General features: G+C 35.3%; 1 protein-coding gene across 1 annotated transcript in view; it reads right to left on the bottom strand.

The window, feature by feature from the left end:
• LOC117102006 (fibropellin-1-like) overlaps nt 1-7712 on the bottom strand; it is a 23087-nt gene extending 15375 nt beyond the window's left edge. Inside the window, exon 1 of the mRNA XM_033242211.1 lies at nt 7493-7712. Coding sequence (XP_033098102.1) covers nt 7493-7543 — 51 coding nt within the window. The 5' untranslated portion in view covers nt 7544-7712. The remainder of the gene's footprint in view (nt 1-7492) is intronic.
• Nucleotides 7713-22071: the final 14359 nt, after the last annotated feature.

Here is a 22071-nt window from a genome sequence, read left to right as displayed (position 1 = left end):
GAGACAGATATATATATATATATATACACACATACATACATACAATCTATGGTGGGGTGTGCGTGTTAGGACCAATTAAAGTGGTTTAAGGTCAAACATTCTTCCCAGATATTTCAAAAATCGGTCAGTTGATCTGAAACTAACGGGAAAGTTTAATCACGGTAAAAGGAAGACATTTTTATGTCTTAGCGACGATCCAGTGAAGGGTGTAAATTTGAGAGTCTTTTCAATTTTTTAGGACCCAGACCTAAATATCTCTTTAAAAAATCAATGGGTATAATTTAAACCGAGTAAAGAAATTATTAAATGTTTGTGACGATCCGGATCAGGGTGTAGATCTGAGGACCATTGAAAGGAAAACATCCCAGACCAAATATTTCGAAAATGGATCAACTGATCTGAATAAAACATTCAGAAAATGTTTAACCAAGTTACAAGAAAGATAGTATTATTTGATGGCGACGAATCAGTCAAGGGTGTAAATTGGAGGTTCATTTAAATTTTTGAGATCCCAGACGTAAATATCTATAAAAAGTTTTTAATGGGTGTAAATGTAACTTTCTATAATAGTTTGTAAAGGTCCAGCAAAGGAATGACTGAATTTTTGTTATGATCAGGCGTAGGGTGTGAATGTGAGGACCATTGAAAGGAAAACGTCCCAGACCACATATTTCGAAAACGGATAAATTGATCTGAATGAAACATTCGGAAAATGTTTAACCAAGTTACAAGGAAGATATTATTATGTGTAGGAGACGATCCAGGTTAGGGGGTAAATTTGAGGGTCATTTAAATTACTTACGTCCCAGTTATTGATGGATAAAAATGGCACTTTGCAGAATAGTTTTTCATGGTGAAAAGAAGAAATGATCCAATTTTGGTGACGATCCGCAATAGGGTAATGGTAATGGTTGGTAATGGTAATGGTTGGAGACTTATATAGCGCAAAGTACATGGTCTCTATGCGCAAAACAAGGAAAAACAAGAAAAAACAAAGCTATCATAGGCTACACAGAAACTAAAAGTCAGAAGAGACAGACAATTACAGAAGAGCCAACACCATTGCGATCGTTTTCCTGCAATTTGAGACCACTGGCAATTAAGCAGCAGTTGGCAAGATCACAACTCACAGATGCTCTAATGGTGTTGGGTAACTACAATAGCCTATCAAAATTATGAAAAAAACAAAATAAAAAATTACAAGGTTTGAAAAAGGTGTGTTTTAAGTCTTAATTTAAATACCGCAAGGGAGGTTGATTCACGAATGGTACTCGGAAGTGCGTTCCAAAGTTTAGGAGCTGCAACCCGGAAACACCTCTCTCCGTATTTAGTGCGGCTCCAAGAGGGTGAAAGTGTTATAGAGCTTGACGTAGATCTAAGTGTTCTACTGTATGATGTTGACCGGAGCTGAATGAGTTCCTTAAGATCTAGATTGCTGAAAATAATGCATAGGAGAGGGTGTGGAAATGAGGACCATTTAAAGATTTTTTGTTGACAGTTGATTAAATTATTTAAACGCAATTTGCGTTTTCTAAAGCGCTTAAACCAGTTACAGCTAGGTTAAACTCAAAACTACCGTGATATGCATGAACAATACCTACTGAAAATTCACTTTCCTATTCCAGGTCGGCTCATATAGCGCGCGATGGGTATGAGCATAGAGAAAATAAAACAGACTCTATGGTATGAGTCACAATGTACCTCGCTATTTACCATTGTAGCCATAGATCAAGTCTCACTAATAACATCGCAGTGAACTTGGTTTTCGGGTTTTTTTTGTTTTGTTTTTTTTTTTCACTTCATTTTCTTCCACTTCATTAAAATTATATTGGTTTTCCGTGTTTTGTTTTTTTTTTACTTTATACCTTTTAACATCTTTTCCTTTTGTTGCAATTTCATCTTCATTTCTCATTAAAGCAATGGGGAAAAGCCATATGTTCTGTTGTTCAAACAGACATAGTAAGTCTAGTTATTATTACTTTTTTTAAAGATTTCTTCTCTTTCTCTTTCTGTTACATTTTAATAGACATAGGCTTATCCTACCCTTACCCCATTTTTTTTTTGTTTCTGACTTTTTATACATTCGTAAAATCAAGTTTAATATGGGCCTATTCGAGATGTAGATTGCTGAAAATAATGCATAGGAGAGGGTGTGTTTTATAGACTTCTGAATTCTAGCGTCAAAGTATTTATGTACCAGACACGCTAAAAGTTAAAGCCATCCAATATTTAATCAATCAATCAATTAATGGATTTTTAAAGCGCATAAATGTCTGTGCCTTAAGGCATACCGTACTGAATGAAACTACGAAACGAAAGTTTACGTGTTGAATGTTGAGGTATTGGCACGTTGATAATCACAGGTGTAATAATGCATTTAATTTAACCTTCACATTATTGCTCCTGACCTGTTCAATCAAGGCTATCTGTGAATGCACATTCCAAGGGCCCGTTCGAGCAAAAAACGTCAACCGTATTCCGTTTATTTCACCGGGTAGTCGCGCTGAGCACTCAGCGGGTGGTCGACCGTTCGAGCAAGTTAACGAAACTACTCCAATTTCAACTTATCCCATTTGTTTACTTGCTACTATAACCGGCCCACGTACACACACCGCGGCACGGTGGAACGATAATATAGCTCAATAACTTATAATGGCTGTTTTAAAATCTGCACGTAGGCTAGTTTATTCTCCGAATGATGGTAAATCTACAAATCGATCGCGTAGCTATGCTACTAAATTTAGATTTCGCTGTGCATGTGTGAGGAGGGCTGCAACCACGCCTGGGCCGTAAATTTCCGGCTGGGCTGTGGACAAAACTTTTGGAAAAAACAATTAAGGTTGATTTATCATCGCCTTCGGCTCCATGGTCATTCCATACACGGGACCCAGCGATTTGTCCGAGTTCTTAAAATGCATACATTTGATACACAGCGGCACTCCAAGTCTTAAAATATTCGAAGATGATTGTATCATTATTATTTATAAAGCGTTGATACGGTAACGTTCCTTCTAAAATGTCAACATTGGTGAATAAAGTGATCGGAAGACATCTCAAATAATAGGCCCATAGTTTTAATTTTACAGCTCTAGCTGATTTAATGGGTGTAAATTTAACTTTCTATAATAGTTTGTAAAGGTCCAGTAAAGGAATGACTGAATTTTTGTTATGATCCGGCGTAGGGTGTGAATATGAGGACCATTGAAAGGAAAACGTCCCAGACCACATATTTCGAAAACGGATAAACTGATCTGAATGAAACATTCGGAAAATGTTTAACCAAGTTACAAGGAAGATATTATGTGTAGGGGACGATCCAGGTTAGGGGGTAAATTTGAGGGTCATTTAAATTACTTACGTCACAGTTATAGATGGATAAAAATGGCACTTTGCAGAATAGTTTTTCATGGTGAAAAGAAGAAATAATCCAATTTTGGTGACGATCCGCAGTAGGGTAATGGTAATGGTTGGTAATGGTAATGGTTGGAGACTTATATAGCGCAAAGTACATGGTCTCTATGTGCAAAACAAGGAAAAACAAGAAAAAACAAAGCTATCCTAGGCTACACAGAAACTAAAAGTCAGAAGAGACAGACTATTACAGAAGAGCCAACACCATTGCGATCGTTCTCTGCAATTTGAGACCACTGGCAATTAAGCAGCAGTTGGCAAGATCACAACTCACAGATGCTCTAATGGTGTTGGGTAACTAAAATAGCCTATCAAAAATATGAAAAAAACAAAATAAAAAATTACAAGGTTTGTAAAGGTGTGTTTTAAGTCTTAATTTAAATACCGCAAGGGAGGTTGATTCACGAATGGTACTGGGAAGTGCGTTCCAAAGTTTAGGAGCTGCAACCCGGAAACACCTCTCTCCGTATTTAGTGCGGCTCCAAGAGGGTGAAAGTGTTGTAGAGCTTGACGTAGATCTAAGTGTTCTACTGCATGATGTTGACCGAAGCTGAATGAGTTCCTTAAGATCTAGATTGCTGAAAATAATGCATAGGAGAGGGTGTGGAAATGAGGACCATTTAAAGATTTTTTGTTGACAGTTGAATAAATTATTTAAACGCAATTTGCGTTTTCTAAAGCGCTTAAACCAGTTACAGCTAGGTTAAACTAAAAACTACCGTGATATGCATGAACAATAGCTATGAACTGAAAATTCACTTTCCTATGCAAGGTCGGCTCATATAGCGCGCGATGGGTATGAGTCACAATATACCTCGCTATTTACCATTGCAGCCATAGATCAAGTCTCACTCATAACATCGCAGTGAACTTGGTTTTCGTTTTTTTTGTTTTTTTTTTCACTTCATTTTCTTCCACTTCATTAAAATTATATTGATTTTCCGTGTTTTTTTTTTTTTTACTTTATACCTTTTAACATCTTTTCCTTTTGTTGCAATTTCATCTTCATTTCTCATTAAAGCAATGGGGAAAAGCCCTATGTTCTGTTGTTCAAACAGACATAGTAAGTCTAGTTATTATTTTTTTTTTAAAGATTTCTTCTCTTTCACTTTCTGTTACATTTTAATAGACATAGGCTAATCCTACCATTATTCCATTTTTTTTTTGTTTCTGACTTTTTATACATTCGTAAAATCAAGTTTAATATGGGCCTATTCGAGATGTAGATTGCTGAAAATAATGCATAGGAGAAGGTGTGTTTTATAGACTTCTGAATTCTAGCGTCAAAGTATTTATGTCAGACACGCTAAAAGTTAAAGCCATCCAATATTTTCAATAAATCAATCAATTAATAGATTTTTAAAGCGCATAAATGTCTGTGCCTTTGGGCATACCGTACTGAATGAAACTAAAATTCAACATTCGTCAGGTAAACGAAAGTTTACGTGTTGAAGGTTGAGGTATTGGCACGTTGATAATCACAGGTGTAATAATGCATTTAATTTAACCTTCACATTATTGCTCCTGACGTGTTCAATCAAGGCTATCTGTGAATGCACATTCCAAGGGCCCGTTCGAGCAAAAAACGTCAACCGTATTCCGTTTATTTCACCGGGTAGTCGCGCTGAGCATTCAGTGGGTGGTCGACCGTTCGAGCAAGTTAACGAAACTACTCCAATTTCAACTTATCCCATTTGTTTACTTGCTACTATAACCGGCCCACGTACACACACCGCGGCACGGTGGAACGATAATATAGCTCAATAACTTATAATGGCTGTTTTAAAATCTGCACGTAGGCTAGTTTATTCTCCGAATGATAGTAAATCTACAAATCGATCGCGTAGCTATGCTACTAAATTTAGATTTCGCTGTGCATGTGTGAGGAGGGCTGCAACCACGCCTGGGCCGTAAATTTCCGGCTGGGCTGTGGACAAAACTTTTGGAAAAAACAATTAAGGTTGATTTATCATCGCCTTCGGCTCCATGGTCATTCCATACACGGGACCCAGCGATTTGTCCGAGTTCTTAAAATGCATACATTTGATACACAGCGGCACTCCAAGTCTTAAAATATTCGAAGATGATTGTATCATTATTATTTATAAAGCGTTGATACGGTAACGTTCCTTCTAAAATGTCAACATTGGTGAATAAAGTGATCGGAAGACATCTCAAATAATAGGCCCATAGTTTTAATTTTACAGCTCTAGCTGAAATGGCTCTATGCTCGCCCTTAGTTGACTTAATATGCTTCTAAACTTTGGAATAATATTCCAGCTGACATTAGAGATAGGCCTATCTCAGATCCTAATCTTCTTAAACGTGCACTCAAGACTTACTTGTTTGCATATAAGCACTCTTTTGCTGCTCTTATCTTTTGTGTGTGTGTTTTTTTTTTGTTTTTTGTTTTTGTTTTTTTTTTGTTTTTTGTAATCTGTTTATTTGTCCTTGTTGTTTGAAGGGAAAGGCGCAATATAAATACCCAGTACCAGATAGCCTATGTTATTGTTTAGCTACTTAGGTTGATTCGTTTATTTCGCTAATTTATATGTTTTATTCCCTAATTATCAATTTGTACTATCAAATAACCACAATAACAACAACAATATATAACAATAACTGTTTAACATTCAATTAGTATACATCTCTTCATCTGCCTTGCTTTTTTAAAATGAAAATATGAATTATTTAATTTCGTAATTGTATATTTTCATGTTATCATTATCATATCATTATTATTATCACTATATTAGTTACCGGTATGCTTTGCTTTTTAATGAGAGGTTCAAAAAATCTTAAGACAGGACTAACAGACTTGGGAGCCAGAGTGTTACGTTATTAACTGAATTAAGATTGAATGAATGCACTACTCAAAACACATCTTGTTAATTTATATTTTTTGCTTAATTCCGGATTTTTATTTCTAATGTAAAGTGCATTTCCTTTCAGCATAATGCGCTCAATCAAGATTAAACTAGGCCTATTATTATTATTAAATAATATGTAGAACGACCATATTAATCATAATAATTATTATAGTGCATAGATTAAAGCTCATAACTTGAAGAACAAAATGTGTATGGGGCTATAATATAAATTATATGAAATAAACTTACTATTTAGTACCGTAGTGATTTTAAATGAACGATACCATGTTCAGTTTTCCAAACTGATGTGCAACTGTAAATCTAAGCATGAGATGTAACTGCGGGTTCTTAGGACCTTAGTGGAGTAACGTCCCTACCCAAGAATGCATAGTTCGGTTAGGGTTGGGTATGCGAATGTAGGTAAGAATGGCCCCGGAAAAAATGGCCCCGGAAAAAATGGCCCCGGAAATAATGGCCCCGGAAAAAATGGCCCCGGTAAAAATGGCCCCATATGACAGGTAGGTAAAAATGGCCCTAATGAAAAATTCGGTAATAGACATGGATAACATCAACAACAAATCTAAATTGCTAACGAGCACAAACATTTTAAAACGGAAAAACAGTACAGTAAAATGTACAATAGTCAGCGAGTTTGTCAAACAAGGTATAAAAAAAGTCTCGCCTTGGGTAGCATCTTTTTAAAGAAAATCATTAATTTCATTTAAAAAAACACAAGTTACTGATTGATTAAATAATTATATTTTAAATAAGAAATGATTATGCACAGTAAAGGTAACATAGGACAACATTTAAAAGATCATTGTGACATTAGTGCTACTGAAACTGTTAATTATTTCAAGGTTTTATCTAAGTGCAAATCCAAGTTTAATTGTTTATTTAAAGAAATGCTTTGGATCAAAGAACTGAAACCTACACTTAACAAACAAACTGATTCAGTCAAAGCCAAACTGTTTATCTAGTTAATCTGCTATACACTTACTATACATCCTGTCTCTTATACACATCTAGATGTGTATAAGAGACAGACCCAGTGCAGCGCTGCACAGCGCGGTAGAAGTACGCCCGCTATAAACTCAGTAAGCAGAAAACAAAAGTACAGTATTTTGTGGAGAACCTGTCTCTTATACACATCTAGATGTGTATAAGAGACAGCCTTTATACCTAATATACTATTATATTATTATACTTACATGTAAAAGGAGTGCCGGTACTGTACATATGATGTATATAAACTGATTCATTTCGGATAATTTCCTACGATTATTCTTGTAAAATCGGGAATTACGCTGAAGTATTTGCCCTATAATCACAAACAATTATACAACTTGATGTTTTTGGAGGTAGATTTGATTTTCTGTGAATATAACACCGTCTAAGGCCAAAGTGATACACAGAAGACCTATTCTAAAACTCGTGTGGTACTAAGAATCATTATATACACTATTTCTATCGTCTTGCCTCCCAATTTTTCTAGTTTATATATGTTTAGTGACGGTCCATAGAATCTTTATCTATATTTGAACTTTCCCTGATAACATAAACTAACTATACTATTATAATTAAGTGAATCATCGTAGTGTAATTAGTGTGTAATACGTGAGTGTGGACACTCGAAAGGGGTTAATTCGTGCTTGGTACCCCTTTACCCACACAGCACACGCACCATTTTCAATTCTTGGTATGAATAGGATGGCAACATGGTTTTCAACTTCATAACTACAAAAATGTAAACATTGTGTTTGTCAACCTTGTTGGTTGTATTACAAAGATAACAAGTTATACATGTGATTTACTCACTGACCAAATCTAGAAAGCAAAGAGAGCACTGCAGGTCTCCTTACAATTTCAGATCATTTTTGGACTAGCGGTTTGCCTGGTCTTTAGCAGATTTGGTTCTATTTAGAATAATAAAGATAAAAGACATTTGTTAAGTTGGGACCACAGAAAAATGGTCTTTAATTGGAGGTCTTCAATTATAGGGAGACCTGTATTCATTTTATTATCTATTATTAACAATTTTTGATGAGCGTGCGTCGAGTACTAGTGCTTTACCAGCATTAATCTCAACCAATCAGGATACGAATTTCCTACGAAGGCCAAAGTAATCCAGTTAGGGAAGGCATGCTGCAGCCGCTGGAGACCCAGGTATATATAATATGAAAGACAAAATCAACTACAATTGTTACAAAACACAGCTTATTGAATAACGCATATTTCAACTGCCATGACCAATAATTGATATCAATGTAACTGCATGGTAACATTGACATATTAATAGTTTTTTTTTTAATTTATGATATATTTATTTATACTACCAAATACCAACTATTACCAGGAATCAAAGATCAAAATGTCTCGTCACGCAATGTTTAATTAATCTACCTTCTGATTAAGATGCGTGTTGTGGCACGTGATGATGAAAACGTTTGTCTTTTTTTCCATAATGACACAGGCTGTTATTAAATAATTATCCTTGACAATGGGAATGTCTCTTCAGTCTTCATCTGCGTATTGCATCACATTACACACTTTATTGAAAAAATGATAATAAAAATATGAAAATAAAAAGCATACGCAAAATAATGAGGTAGAATATAAGCGACCAAAATGCTAATTCGTTCGATTCCCGATGAAATCTGTATTGTCCTTTCCACAGCGGGAAAATTATTTGCGAACTTAGTTGAAGATTGTAATGTTGACTTGCTCACTCTTAAATTCACACGGTAAGAGACGCGTTTATAATAATGTTAGGCCTATTATCAGCGAAGTTTCCAACCACCCCCGAAATATTTTTGTATATATCTGCAGATACCTCAAAACCATTTGAAATCATAGATAGGGATACTCTTGAGAGGGCCTTCATAGCGCCTTCGGACCTCGGACCTTTGTCTTAACTTTATGATCTATTATGTAGTCTATTACATGTCATTAGGCCTACATTTGAAACATATCCATTAGGTGTTGAATTCCTGGGTTCGGTATTCAGATCATTAACATTTCTAAAAATAGCAGGTAGACTAATGTAATGTTTACGAATAATGAGCCATGTATAGAATAAAAGCCTCCCAAACACGTGCAGTTTTACTGTTTCATCCTATGCGCCTCTGACATCCCATTCCCCTTATCCATTGTTTTCACAAATGATAAAAGAGTACTAACGGTAATATACCAAGACGTCTCAAGTTCCATTCACCTGTTGTGAAAATCAATACATATCAAGAAAAGAAAGATAGTATTTAATATTGCTCCATTTTTGAAAACTTTCATGACATTTTTCATGCTTTGATATTTACGTATAAACACAATATCAGATATTGATACTGTAACCAGCGTGTATGACTTGTATTTCTACCATATTCCTCTTATGTATACGGTGATTGTTTGTTTGCTTGATTGATTGACTGAATGAATGTGTTTTATGGCAACCTCCATAAAAGTCAAACTTACAGCAGACGAACTGGAAGATAAACGCGCCAATTTGTTTTTGCACAGCAAATAGGCCTAATTTAGGTATTAAAATAGCATACCGCGCCGCATACTATACCGTGTGACCGTATATAAAACGGTCAGCATATTATCAAACAATTAATAATGCTTGTCTGAGTTACATGAATAAAAGTGTCTCTGGCAGGATTCGAACCAAAAACCTCTTGCTCAAGCCGAGTATCATACCCATTCGACAACGGTAACCTACTAAAGATACGGTAGTAGATCGCAACGATTTCTACCTCCGTCAAACGGGCCGCCAAATGAGGTTTTTGAGGAAGTTGTTTAGATCCAGCCGTACGCGGCGCCACATTGTTTGTATTCCCACCATGCATTTCGGTGGAAAACTTTTTGTGGAGAACTCTATCTTTTTTCTTTTTTTTTTAGTATCTTTGCCTATACATAACTCACCGTATCACCGTAACGCCACTAAATTATTTAAGTGGCGCTGAGGGCTGGAGGGCCGTTTCCGACCCTGGTATCTTCTCTTAAACTGTGTGGTAATTTTCGCTTCCACGCTGTGGGCAGGAAGAGCATTCCATTTGTTTTACCACCCTTTGGGGAAAAATAGTGCTTCCTAAAATTTAGTCGAGAATAAGGCTTTCTTACCTTCCAACCATGACCTCTCCTAACGGAATCAATTGCCAAATTCTTATCAACATAGACAATCGAAACAATAAAATTACATTAAAAACATAAATTACGCCATAACAAACTGACATTACACTCACTAAGGCGTTTGTCAACAAGAACAAGAGCGTTTCTTTCCTTAAATTGAACATTCTCCGTTCACTAATTTGTACACATTACTTTCGACCAATGGTGGGACACTATTTTGTCGCTGCTGGTTTCTTATTGGATAAAGATAGTTTTTAAATTATGACGTCAGAGATGAAGAGACAGTACTCATTTGACTGACTTTCGATGTTACTCATCGTTTGTTAATCATAATGATAAATGTAGGCTATTAATGGCGTCAATATTTTTAGGCCTAGCAATTTGAAAAACATCGATTTACTAAAACGTTGGAAGGTTTGTCATTTAATGTTGCAAGATATAGAGGATTTTTAAAAATTGCTTTTTAAAAATGCCGGAGATCAAAATACGGGCCTTGATAGGAGGGATGAGGATAAAGAAAATAAGAAAATTATATGGAAACAATTAGGCCTAGATAGGGCTTCTTTTCTATGACTATGCTCATTATATTAAATACATACAGTAAAAATATCCGAGTGTGAACCTAAGGTGACGGCCTCTCGCCGCTCACCCAATGGAAGTATTCCTACATTTTAAGAGCACGAACGACGAAACTCTAACTTGAACAAACTTTTACAGATATGACCCCCTTGAGCACTTATCTGGCTCTTTTGTTGGGACTTCTGTGCCCCAAAGCAATTTGGTCACTTAGTTAACAATAATATACTAAGAATATTATGTAAACAAATTCCTCAGTACGTTTGAGCTTGTTTTATTTGTATAGCGCGTCGTTTAAAAATTTAAACTTGTACTTTCCTATTGAACCATCTACAGTACACACTGAAATTCGAGCCCCAAAGTAGTCCCGCTTTGAGGAATAGATATTTTAGATTGAATCTTTAACACTTGTGGTATCAATGTGCAGTGCATAAATTATAATTAAAAAAACATATTGAAAAAATGTCTACATATATAATTACTAGCATAAAAGTCGAATTAGATCGTTCAAAATTTGTTCAGCGTTCAGTTATGCTTTATTTCCACAGGCAACAAATAAAACTGAAAATATACACGTTCAATAGAATGGGTCACCACTATAAATTTTGCTTTTTTTAAAATAATTATGCGGACTCGAAAATCACTATTCATTCATACCACAATATTCATTATTATTCAGACGACAACATTTACTGTAACCGAATAATATACAAGACGCTGGCGTCAGTATTCCCCTGGCACTGAGACCAGAACATTGTTGCGCTCTCTGCTGCTTCAATACCACACCAACGTACCAGGTAACATACTCCTCGGGAGAGGCAAACGTAAGTAAAGTGCCTTGCCCAAGGACACATGGGCGTCGGTCTCAACCCTAACTGCCGGAAAATCCAACACGCTGCGCCACATGCTTATACTCAAGTTTAAGTCGCTTTCGTACGGCGTGTAACTGATGGGATTTGTGAGTTTTCTCTGGTCTGGCATCACACAATTTTTTTTATTGCATCGTACCGTGTTAATAATAATAATAATAATAATAATAATATTAATAATAATAATAATAATAATAATAATTATTATTATTATTATTATTATTATCATTATTATTATTATTATTTTATCATTATTATTATTATTATATTATTGTTATTATTATTATTATTATTATTGTTGTTAGTATTATTATTATTTTATCATTATTATTATTATTAGCATTATTATTATTATTATTTTATCATTATTATTATTATTGTTAGTATTATTATTATTATTAATATTATTATTACTTTTTATTATTATTATTATTATAAACATAATAATGATTTTAATTGTAATAATCACAGGGGTTTTATTGCATCGTACCGTGTTAATTATTATTATTATTATTATTATTATTATTATTGTTAGTATTATTATTATTATTACTTTTTATTATTATTATTATTAATTATTATTATTATTATTATTATTATTAGGCCTATTATTATTATTATAAACATAATAATGATTTTATTTGTAATAATAATAGGCCTATTTTTATATTATAGTTTTATAAGTGCTTTGCAAATAATAATTTTAATATTTCTGTTACATGCTTTTGTTTCTCTAGTATTGGAGAGCAATCCTACTAGCACTGCTGTATCGATTTCTGTTTTTGTTGTTGTTGTTTTTTTTTGTTTTTTTTTGTATTTTCATGTTCATATTAGAAAGTTTGAAATGGTGGGAATAAATAATAGGATATGTATTGTATGTAGGCCTAATTTGAAGTGGATAAACCCTCGATGGCTCACGGAAATCTAAAGAACCCTTAAATCTCTACATTTTTGTATCTTTTAGCCTGATAGTGTTTGTTTGTTCTGGTATTGTAAGCCTCTTAGTTCATAAAACGTTTCTGTTCGTTTCAACAATTTAAGATAAAGGGGCACTGTACAACATTCATTTCTGGCACACGAAAGAGCGTCATGAACTATTGCTGAACCAGTATACATACATACAAAAGACGGCGAAAATTGCATAGTTCAATCATAATACAGGGTGCAGTCGTTTTATACTGACGTCATTGTTTGACAACTAACTTTATCCCATAGAACGTAAACATTTTCTCGTTTACAAAATCGTGTCTAACCAACCATCGGTCGAAAATGATAGTGAAATTTGTGAAACGGAGAATGATCATTATTTACCAAGGGCAAAGCTCCCGACTAAATTTGCTTGCAATTGTTGTATTCGTGAGAATACTTCAGTAGCTAGTCACGCCCAAATGACAATTAGTAGAGTGGGCGTCTTATGTAGCCAGGTGTTAAATTCCCATGGCATTGAAATACCAATCGCAGAGTTTATTTTATAGCACGCCTGCAGCAACATTTCTTTAAATGTCGCAATGATTTCCATTGATGCTGTGGTAGCCATATGTAAACACTAATATGAGGAGATCTTTACACAACCGTTGCCCTGCCAGGTTCATTTCCATTGCTGTTTCATCTGGTGGACTGAATGAAAGCCTCAATAACCGCACGCTCCGGCGTCTGTGGCGTTTTGTGATGTATTTTATTGTCTTTTTTGGTTGTTTGATATATTTGGTTGTTCTCGATTGGGCGTGCTTCTTTTCTACACAATAATATATTTTTACACTTAACGCTTTTATAGGAAAGCAATTAAAATTTAATAATGATATATTTTTATACTATTTAAAAAAAACTATAAACAATTTATTGGAGTTTTTATTTATTTATTTATTTATGAACAGTTTTTGCTGTTTGCTCTGCTTTGTGTCTCTTTTGTACTTGTTTGTTGTGATGAGGACTCTCCTGAAAATCAGCCTCGCCGAGTGGGAAATCCTCTTGAAATATTAATAAAAGAAAGAAGAACGAAGAACATCTTAAAAAACTAAATACAGCACGATATTGCAACCTGCAATATTTATTTGCCGTAATGATTTCAATTTCAAGCCAATTTGTTACTGTATTCAATTAGAAAAATATAACCTATCTCAATCTATGTTATGCAGTTTTATGCTGTTTGTTTATATGTTTTAAATTTTATGCAGTCCGCCCAGTACTGTAGTGCGAATCATGAATTTGTTCTCATAGTCATAAGCATGCACAGTAAAGAACTTCGTAATTAATTAATATTGAACTTCCCATGCGTATAATGAAAAAAAAAATCGCATTTTGGGCGAATAATAATAATTAGCGCCGGCACGTAAACAATAGGAAAGAAAGAATACACTGTATTTATCTTGAATTACTGTGGTGTTTATTCACCTACACGAGCAGGAATTTTTTTCCCCTTGTATGGGGATGGGGGAAGCGGCGTAACGCCTATGCGTTCTCATGCGGCGGTCCACAGGGCCCCCGAATTCTAGGGGCCCCGATGGGGCCCTAACTATAGGTTCCTCGATCTAACACCCTGACCAAAAAGGACTTTGTTGATAACACCATAATGTGTCTCTGAAATCGACTGTAAGGCATATCATATTATAATGATTAAAGAAAAGGGGCCCCGTTGGCCCGACGGGGCCCCCCTCTCGACCCGGGACCGCACCAAACTTGTAAAAAAAAAAAATTAAAAATGGGGATAAAAAGAAAATTATATTCACAATTTGAAGTCTGTGAGCAGTGGCATCGAGAGCCAGTAAGGGCCCCGGGGCAACACCTCACAAAGCTCCCCCCTTCACTTGGGACCCCCACTCGGCCGCTCCCCAAATTAAGTCTTTTCCTAAGATCCTATTTGTCCAAACCCACATACATGAATATGATTATATGTGATTATTTTTTTGCAAAGACGCCCATAAAAACATAATGTAGAGTTATGTTCTGACAACAAAAGTTTTCATCCTGGCTTGGGCTAGGGCCCTATGAATTTTTTCATCTTGGTCCGGGCCCCCCAGTAGACCCGGGCCCCGGGGCAGCGACCCCCTGACCCCCCTCTCGACGCCACTGTATGTGAGTGCCATTTCCGGCCATCTAGACGTGCCATAGTAATACATCTCAGCCCCTCAAGGGCAACGGCATAATGTGTGTCTGAAATCGACTCTAGGACATAACATATTATATCCAGTGGCGGAATAAAGAGTGTGGAGGGGGAGGGGGAGGGGAGCTGTCGGCCCGGGGCCCCACTAAATTTGTCAATAAAAAGAAAATTTTATTCACAATTTTGTCTGTGAAGTGCCATTTCCAGCCATCCAATAGTGCCTTATTCATAAACTTTCTTACCTCAGCCCCCAACCCTGGCCTCAATTTTCTGGATACATATTATATCATTTATTCGTCGTAAAAAATTTAGAATAACAATGTACATCTAAAATCCCACGATGGAATTGGTGGTCGGGACCCAAAAAGGGCCCCCAGATTCAGAAATAGGCCTACACATGGCCCCTGGCCCCATCGTTACGCCACTGGATGGGGGAGAAGGGGTTGTGCGGCCGCACCCACAACCCAGCCTACCCTGATATTTCGAATCAGCGTCTAAACCATTGGTTTCGTGTGCAACGTGGCACGCAAAAGAGTAGACAATTGTCCCCGGTGTGCTATAACTTTCAACTAGAAGGACTCTACTTGAAATAGTTTGGTGTCACAGACGTTGTGGGTCATCCTTCACACCAAAAAAATCCACTCATGATTAATTAATAATTAATTTATATTTAATGGGCATTGAAGTCCCAGAGCGCATTTCCACATCATTAGGCCCCATAAAAAATCATTAGTCTATCACCCTATCAAAGAATAAAAACCGATGAGGGAGGGAGGTTTTTTTTGTTTTTTGTTTTTTTTTTGTGCTAACCCCGCCCCCATTTTACCGATGTTCGCAGGCTATCTTGATTTATATAATATATATATATATATATATATATATATTTATGTTTATTGTATATAGAAATACATAAAGCATATTATATTGTATGTAAATACATATGTATAAGTATATATATGTATAATCTTGATTTATATAATATATATACATAAAGCATATTATATTGTATGTAAATACATATATATAAGTATATATATGTATAAATATATATATATATTATATATAGAGTAAATACAAAACTTTTGTTTTTGAATGTTAGAATACCGTAAATATATGTAGAATATACTATTATTATTGTTATTATTTTTATTATTATCATTATTATTATATTATAGGTATAATTATAATAATATTACATTATTATTATTATTATTATTATTATTATTATTATTACATTTATTGGAGGAGTGACAGATGCATGGTACAATAATGTTTAATAATGTGAGAAATAACTTGTTTAACTATAATTATTATATATGTATTGCATACAAATGAATACTTTTATTTTATATTTAAACTAAAGTGTACGATAAATTACTACTTGTTGTGAAGTCATGGAAATCATTTCGTAATTTAAAGAAATATTGCTGCAGGCGTGCCGATAAACTTTAAACAAACATGATGTGTCCTGTATGATGGTAATTTACACACCGGCATTAATAGACACCTTTTCTGGTCTACTATACGGAATTTGTCTTTCAGTGACGTCAATCTCCATAAAATATTATTTGCTTTTGGGCGTGACATGCTACTGGAGTATTCACCTCGTACCCGAGATCCGTCACCACATTTATTTAAGTAAAACCAAATGATCATACAGCATTTCTATTTTTTTTTTTTTTTTTATTGTTCCGTCAGCCTTCGTGGGCTTATTTACTTCAATTCTCTCCGTTCTGTTTCCGGTTCCTGTTTATCTGTTCCCAAATCCAACAAACTTGCTGGTGATAAATCTTTCTCTTCCTCTGCTCCAAAACTGTGGAATAATCTTCCTATTTCCATGGGAAATGCTTGTAGTACTGAAGTCTTCAAGAAACTCTTAAAAACTCACTTATTTCCTAAATAATCCTCTTCCTACTATAAACCTTTTCTAAGCGCCTTGTATCCTTTGGCAAAAGGCGCTATATAAATTTCTATATTATTATTATTATTATTATTATTACATTATGTACTCAAGAATAACACATAGACCTATGCATATTACATAGAGTTGTCAATTAACGAAAAGTATCAAAGGAGTCTCAAATTGTGGGCTGGCTTTCGAATTTCATTTATTATTTCCAGGCAATATAAAATACAAAAAACAAAGACACAGCCTAAGGATATAACCTAAAGCAATCGAGAGGTTCTCCAAACAGAAACAAGACAACAAACACACATATAAAAATAGCAAGCTTAAATAAATGTACAGAATAACAATAAAATTTTGATATCATTAGGAGAGATGATCGATGGGCATATGAACTCAATGCGGAAAGAACTTGTATGTTATAAACACACGACCTTGATCGAGGGCCCGCATGGATCTATGGGGATTAGGGAAATAGTACGTAAAATCATTAAACAAAGATTTTTTTTCTGAATTCAAAATACCATGGCTAAGGAAATGGTGTGTCGAGGATATAAGTGGTTTGTGGAGGACGTGAGGGGATTGACATTAAAAAAAGTGGGGGTGGGGGTGGAAGATAACAAAAGAAGGTAGGCCATAGTAATTTGGGTTGTGACTAAACGTACCGACATTAATTCGTATGTCAACCAAAGATAATAAATAGCAGAAGAGCAGCTGCCCAATTAGTGGAACATCCATTCTAAATGCATTGTGGGTACACGGAGAACAATTTTATCCCGTCCGCGCGGCGGCGCTATATATCAATAATAAAGGCGCCGCTCAGGTTCGTTTTGTTTCCTTTAGTTTGTCCAGTTAGTCAAATGGTCAAATTTTATCCCGCTCACGAGAGGACGGGTGTTCCATCAATTTTAATGCAAATAGGCCTACGCGAACAGATCATTCTTCTGCTATTTAAGTTCTTTGTGTCAACCAACATATCTGAGTACAGTATTGAAAAAACATAGCTCATATTAATTATGGTGATAGCCTTCAAAATGTCCAAAGTCTCTCAAATGTAAGTGATCTACATAAAAAAAAAATGATTAGAACACTTATGTTATATTATTCGGTTAGGAATACTTTTTAATAGTTAAACAATTGCTATTCAGAATGAAAAATATTTTACAACCATTCACTAGTGTTATTTTTGATTTACTGTAAGGAGTCAAACGATTAATCACTTGGCTCATATTGAAGATACGCCATTATATTGGGTTTAGACCCTCTACCTGTAAAAGTCCCTCCTCGAACCCCCTCTATGACGAACATTTTGATCAACCACTGATAAAAGGATAAATTGTAGGCAGAAATCGATTATAAAATTTGATCATCAAATTTCGGGGATCTTATAAAGTCGCTGTGCAATTTACTATAAAATTATTAGATGAATCGCAGCTAGTATGAAAAAAATGTTTGGGAAGTAGAGGTCTACTGGACCGTAATATCAATGTTCTGTAAAATTCTAGTGATTCTGGCGTTAGTAGGAGGAAATGCATCAAACTAAAAGCAGACCCTACACTTATGATAGGAGGAAGCCTTCAAGAAAATGAAAGAGCACACAGAAGATAAAGGATGAACTTTACAAGAATATTTCCAAGTGGTTCACAACCTGCAAGAATGTATGAACTTTCTAAGTTACATAAGTCTAGGCCTCCTAATTCCGATTCCCAAATTTCATCCCCTTATTTCATCTATTAATACCTATAATTATAACCTAGCCAAATATCTGTGAATTATAGAGTCCGAATTTGAAGTGTATTTTCGTCAGGTGATAAATTCCAATGTATAATTAACTGTAACTGTTGTTTTAGCCCAGTAGACCTAGTAGGTAAAAATAGAAATCACCTACAGCGCCAATAAACATATGCCATACGTCTAGTCTATTATAATTATTGCATAATAAACACTATTGTCGGATCATGTAACTGTCAATAGGCAATATACAAACATGAATATAATACTTATATTTACTTATCAATTAATATTATATGTTAACTAGCGTTTACTACTCCATATACAATACAGTAGGCATATAGAAGGCCGAAATATTTTCAACCAATAAAATAGTACTATACTATTTATATTATAGTGCTTAGTAAATATAATATCGTATATTTTGTTGATATACATCAGATGACCGAAAGACACCCAACATATGGGAAGAAAGATCGCACCCTAAATTGTATTAAGAAGAATAATGGTTGTATTATAATTATTGTTGATAGGCCTATGAATTGCCGGTAAGAGTTTAAGGTATGAGAGTGCAATTTCAGTGCACCTAGAGGTCAATATTCTCAAATTGTTCCCACATCAGCCCCAACCATGGTGGAGCTGAGGTGGTTTGGACTCTCACATACCGTACCCCCTACCACCAAATCTTGCATCCACTCCGGTGAATTAATACATATTGTATACACCGTTTAATAGTAATTCAATAATTATATATAACTATATTTGAATACATTTTTCCTCATAAAAAGCAAATATCTCAAGTTGAATTCTCTCACATCATCGAAATTACAAAAAAGACATTGGCACTCTATAAGGTTTAGGTGACAAGAAAAACAGAAACATGCTTCACGAGCTCTCTAAGTTGTCTGGCATGCATGCCGTAACAACTATATTTAATGTGCATTGTGTTTTGTGGCATGACGTCAATATGTGGATGAATAAAGAAATAAAAAATATTAATGTGGTAGGGCCTATGTTGATAAAAACCAAATGTTGTGTGCACACCGCCAAGGCCAACCATGAGAGAAACTAATCGGTCCGTTTTCTCAAGCTGTACCAATGCCAGCAACCTGTACCTGACACCAGAACATTAAAACTCCCTTTCCCCCACCCAACATAGTGTTAATGTTCAAGTGAAACATGGATTCATTTATATTATTCTATTTGTTATTGTCTAAATTGTTGTGGTCTGCTGATCGATAAACTGTAACACAGTAGGTAACTTTTATATGGCTATAGAGGGCAGCACACTTGCATACACATCTCAGTTTCAGTTTCTCAATGATATTTGATTAAACCTCGGAATAATTGACTTATTGACATAGGAATAAGTACCTGTGATACTGTGATACTATCGTGCATAGGCGTAGATCCCGGGGGTTGGGGGATATATTCCCCCAATATTTGACAAGGGGGGGATGGTCCATTGTATCACCCCGCCCCCAATATTTTGACTTCAAAAGACTGTCACAGAAATAATTTGCACTGTCTTATGCGCTTACAAAGATGAAAATTAGCATAATATATTAATGTTGATAACAAAAATATTTCATCTGGTACCAATCTAAACTCTTCTTTCCTTAGATGATGTGCTTGGAAAGAGAGCCACATTTCACACTGAAGGGTGTGTACGACATCAGTAATGTTATGTCAATTCCAAGAATGTTTAAGGTTATATCGGTTGATGAGGAATTTATTTATTAGGCCTATAATAGCAAATTGCATCAATTTATTTTGCAAAAACAAGGTTTCCAGCTTCAGAGGAGGGCTCATCTCCTGTCCGCACAAGGGCACACATACAATCAATGCAGTCTTGAAAATAAAAATTGTAACCTTTGGTAATCAACTACATTTTCCACATACATAGAAATTTTTGATTCACCACTATAGACACTTTTTGACAAAAATGAAAAATTACGACTTTGTGTGGTCGTATGGGTCGTGTCTCATATTATTTGTTATATTTTTATTATTCATTGTTTTCACTTGACTCGCATAAATAATATTGTTCGAAGAACATTTATATGCAGTTGTACTTTTCAGCACTTCACTTGCAATTTGCAATTTCTAGTCTTATTTATAATATAGGCCACACACGTGTGTTTGAAACTAAATTTAAGCATTTTCATCATGGTTTTATTTATTACAAACATATTCTTTCACCATCTATACACATTGAGGCCCTTCTTTTAGGTTAAAATTATCTATCTTAAATTTGTCTTTCCTGAGTTTGGGACTATTATGTGTTTAAATAACTTAAAAGGATAAAACTGAAAAAGCCCTAAAAAATGCGCGCCAAGCGCGCAAAATATTTTTGTGTTTTTAATTTTAATTTCGTCAGTATTGATGAAGACTCCCTAAAATGTGCAATTTATAGAGGAAATTGGTCTACCGTAACAAGAAACGCGCGCAAAGAATTTGAGAATTCTAGGCACTTTCAGAGGATGCATTTGTCAAGGGGTGGAGAAAGATTTTCCAAAGGTGGATATTTTCTCCTTGTCCCCCGGCAATTTTTAGAGGAAATTGGGCGATGTTAACAAGAAATGCGCGCGAAATTTGAGGTTTTTAGGCACTTTCAGGGGATGAAAGGGCATTTATAAAGGAGTGGGGGAAGATAGATATTTTCCCCCTGTCCCCCAGTGGTTACGCCATCGGGCAGCATAGATCAAAGGTGTTATGACAGTTTTTGAAGTGGAGAAGGGGTTGCAGGGTGTTGTGAGTCTGGTCATTATCATATCTTCCTTTTTATTCTTGTCTTTATTTTTCTCTTTTCTTTCCTTTTCTTTTCCTCTTCTTTCTCTTTCCCTCCCTCTCCCCTCTTTCTTTTCTCTTATTACCCAGCCCGGTACGACGGCTTGGTCAGCCCGATAAAAACCGTCAGGGGAGGGGCAGTTTTCCCCCTGCCCCCCCCCCGCGCCTGTTACGACACTGGCTAACACGCCAATCATCCCCCACCAATGAAAAATATTTTTCTACGCCACTGCTATCGTACAATATACAATAGACACACCCACACATGCTAACTCAGCCAATGAATGGTAACCTAGTGTTGAATAAATTCATCTGGTTCCAAGTTAAATTTATTAGAATTATTACTTTTATATGTTGAACCAAAAAAAAAAACAAAAAAAAAAAACGTACAATAGATTACCTGTAACGTTTCATTGGCAGACTGTCAACTTCTTCAGACTGAAGCATGTGCTATAATGGTCTGGTTTGGTCCAGGTTGCACCAGATTGCGCCACCAACCGCCCTTGATGTTTTAATGGTGGTTCGTCTCCGGGGCCCCCTCCTGCTTGTACTTTTCCAGCAACTCATTGTATATGTGCGGCAAGTCGTATCCTCCGATGTCTCTGTTTATGTTGTGTTCCCTTTTTCTGATGCAAATTGCCTCTTTTACTTTCCTTTTATCTATGTTGGATTCTTTGTGTGTGTGTGTACATA

The sequence above is a fragment of the Anneissia japonica genome, unplaced genomic scaffold (genome assembly GCF_011630105.1).
Source record: "Anneissia japonica isolate Jap-2015-1 unplaced genomic scaffold, ASM1163010v1 scaffold997_len2565447_cov190, whole genome shotgun sequence".
NCBI lineage: Eukaryota > Metazoa > Echinodermata > Crinoidea > Comatulida > Comatulidae > Anneissia > Anneissia japonica.
Note: the sequence above shows the minus strand (reverse complement) of the source record. Positions and strands in the feature narration are given on the sequence as shown.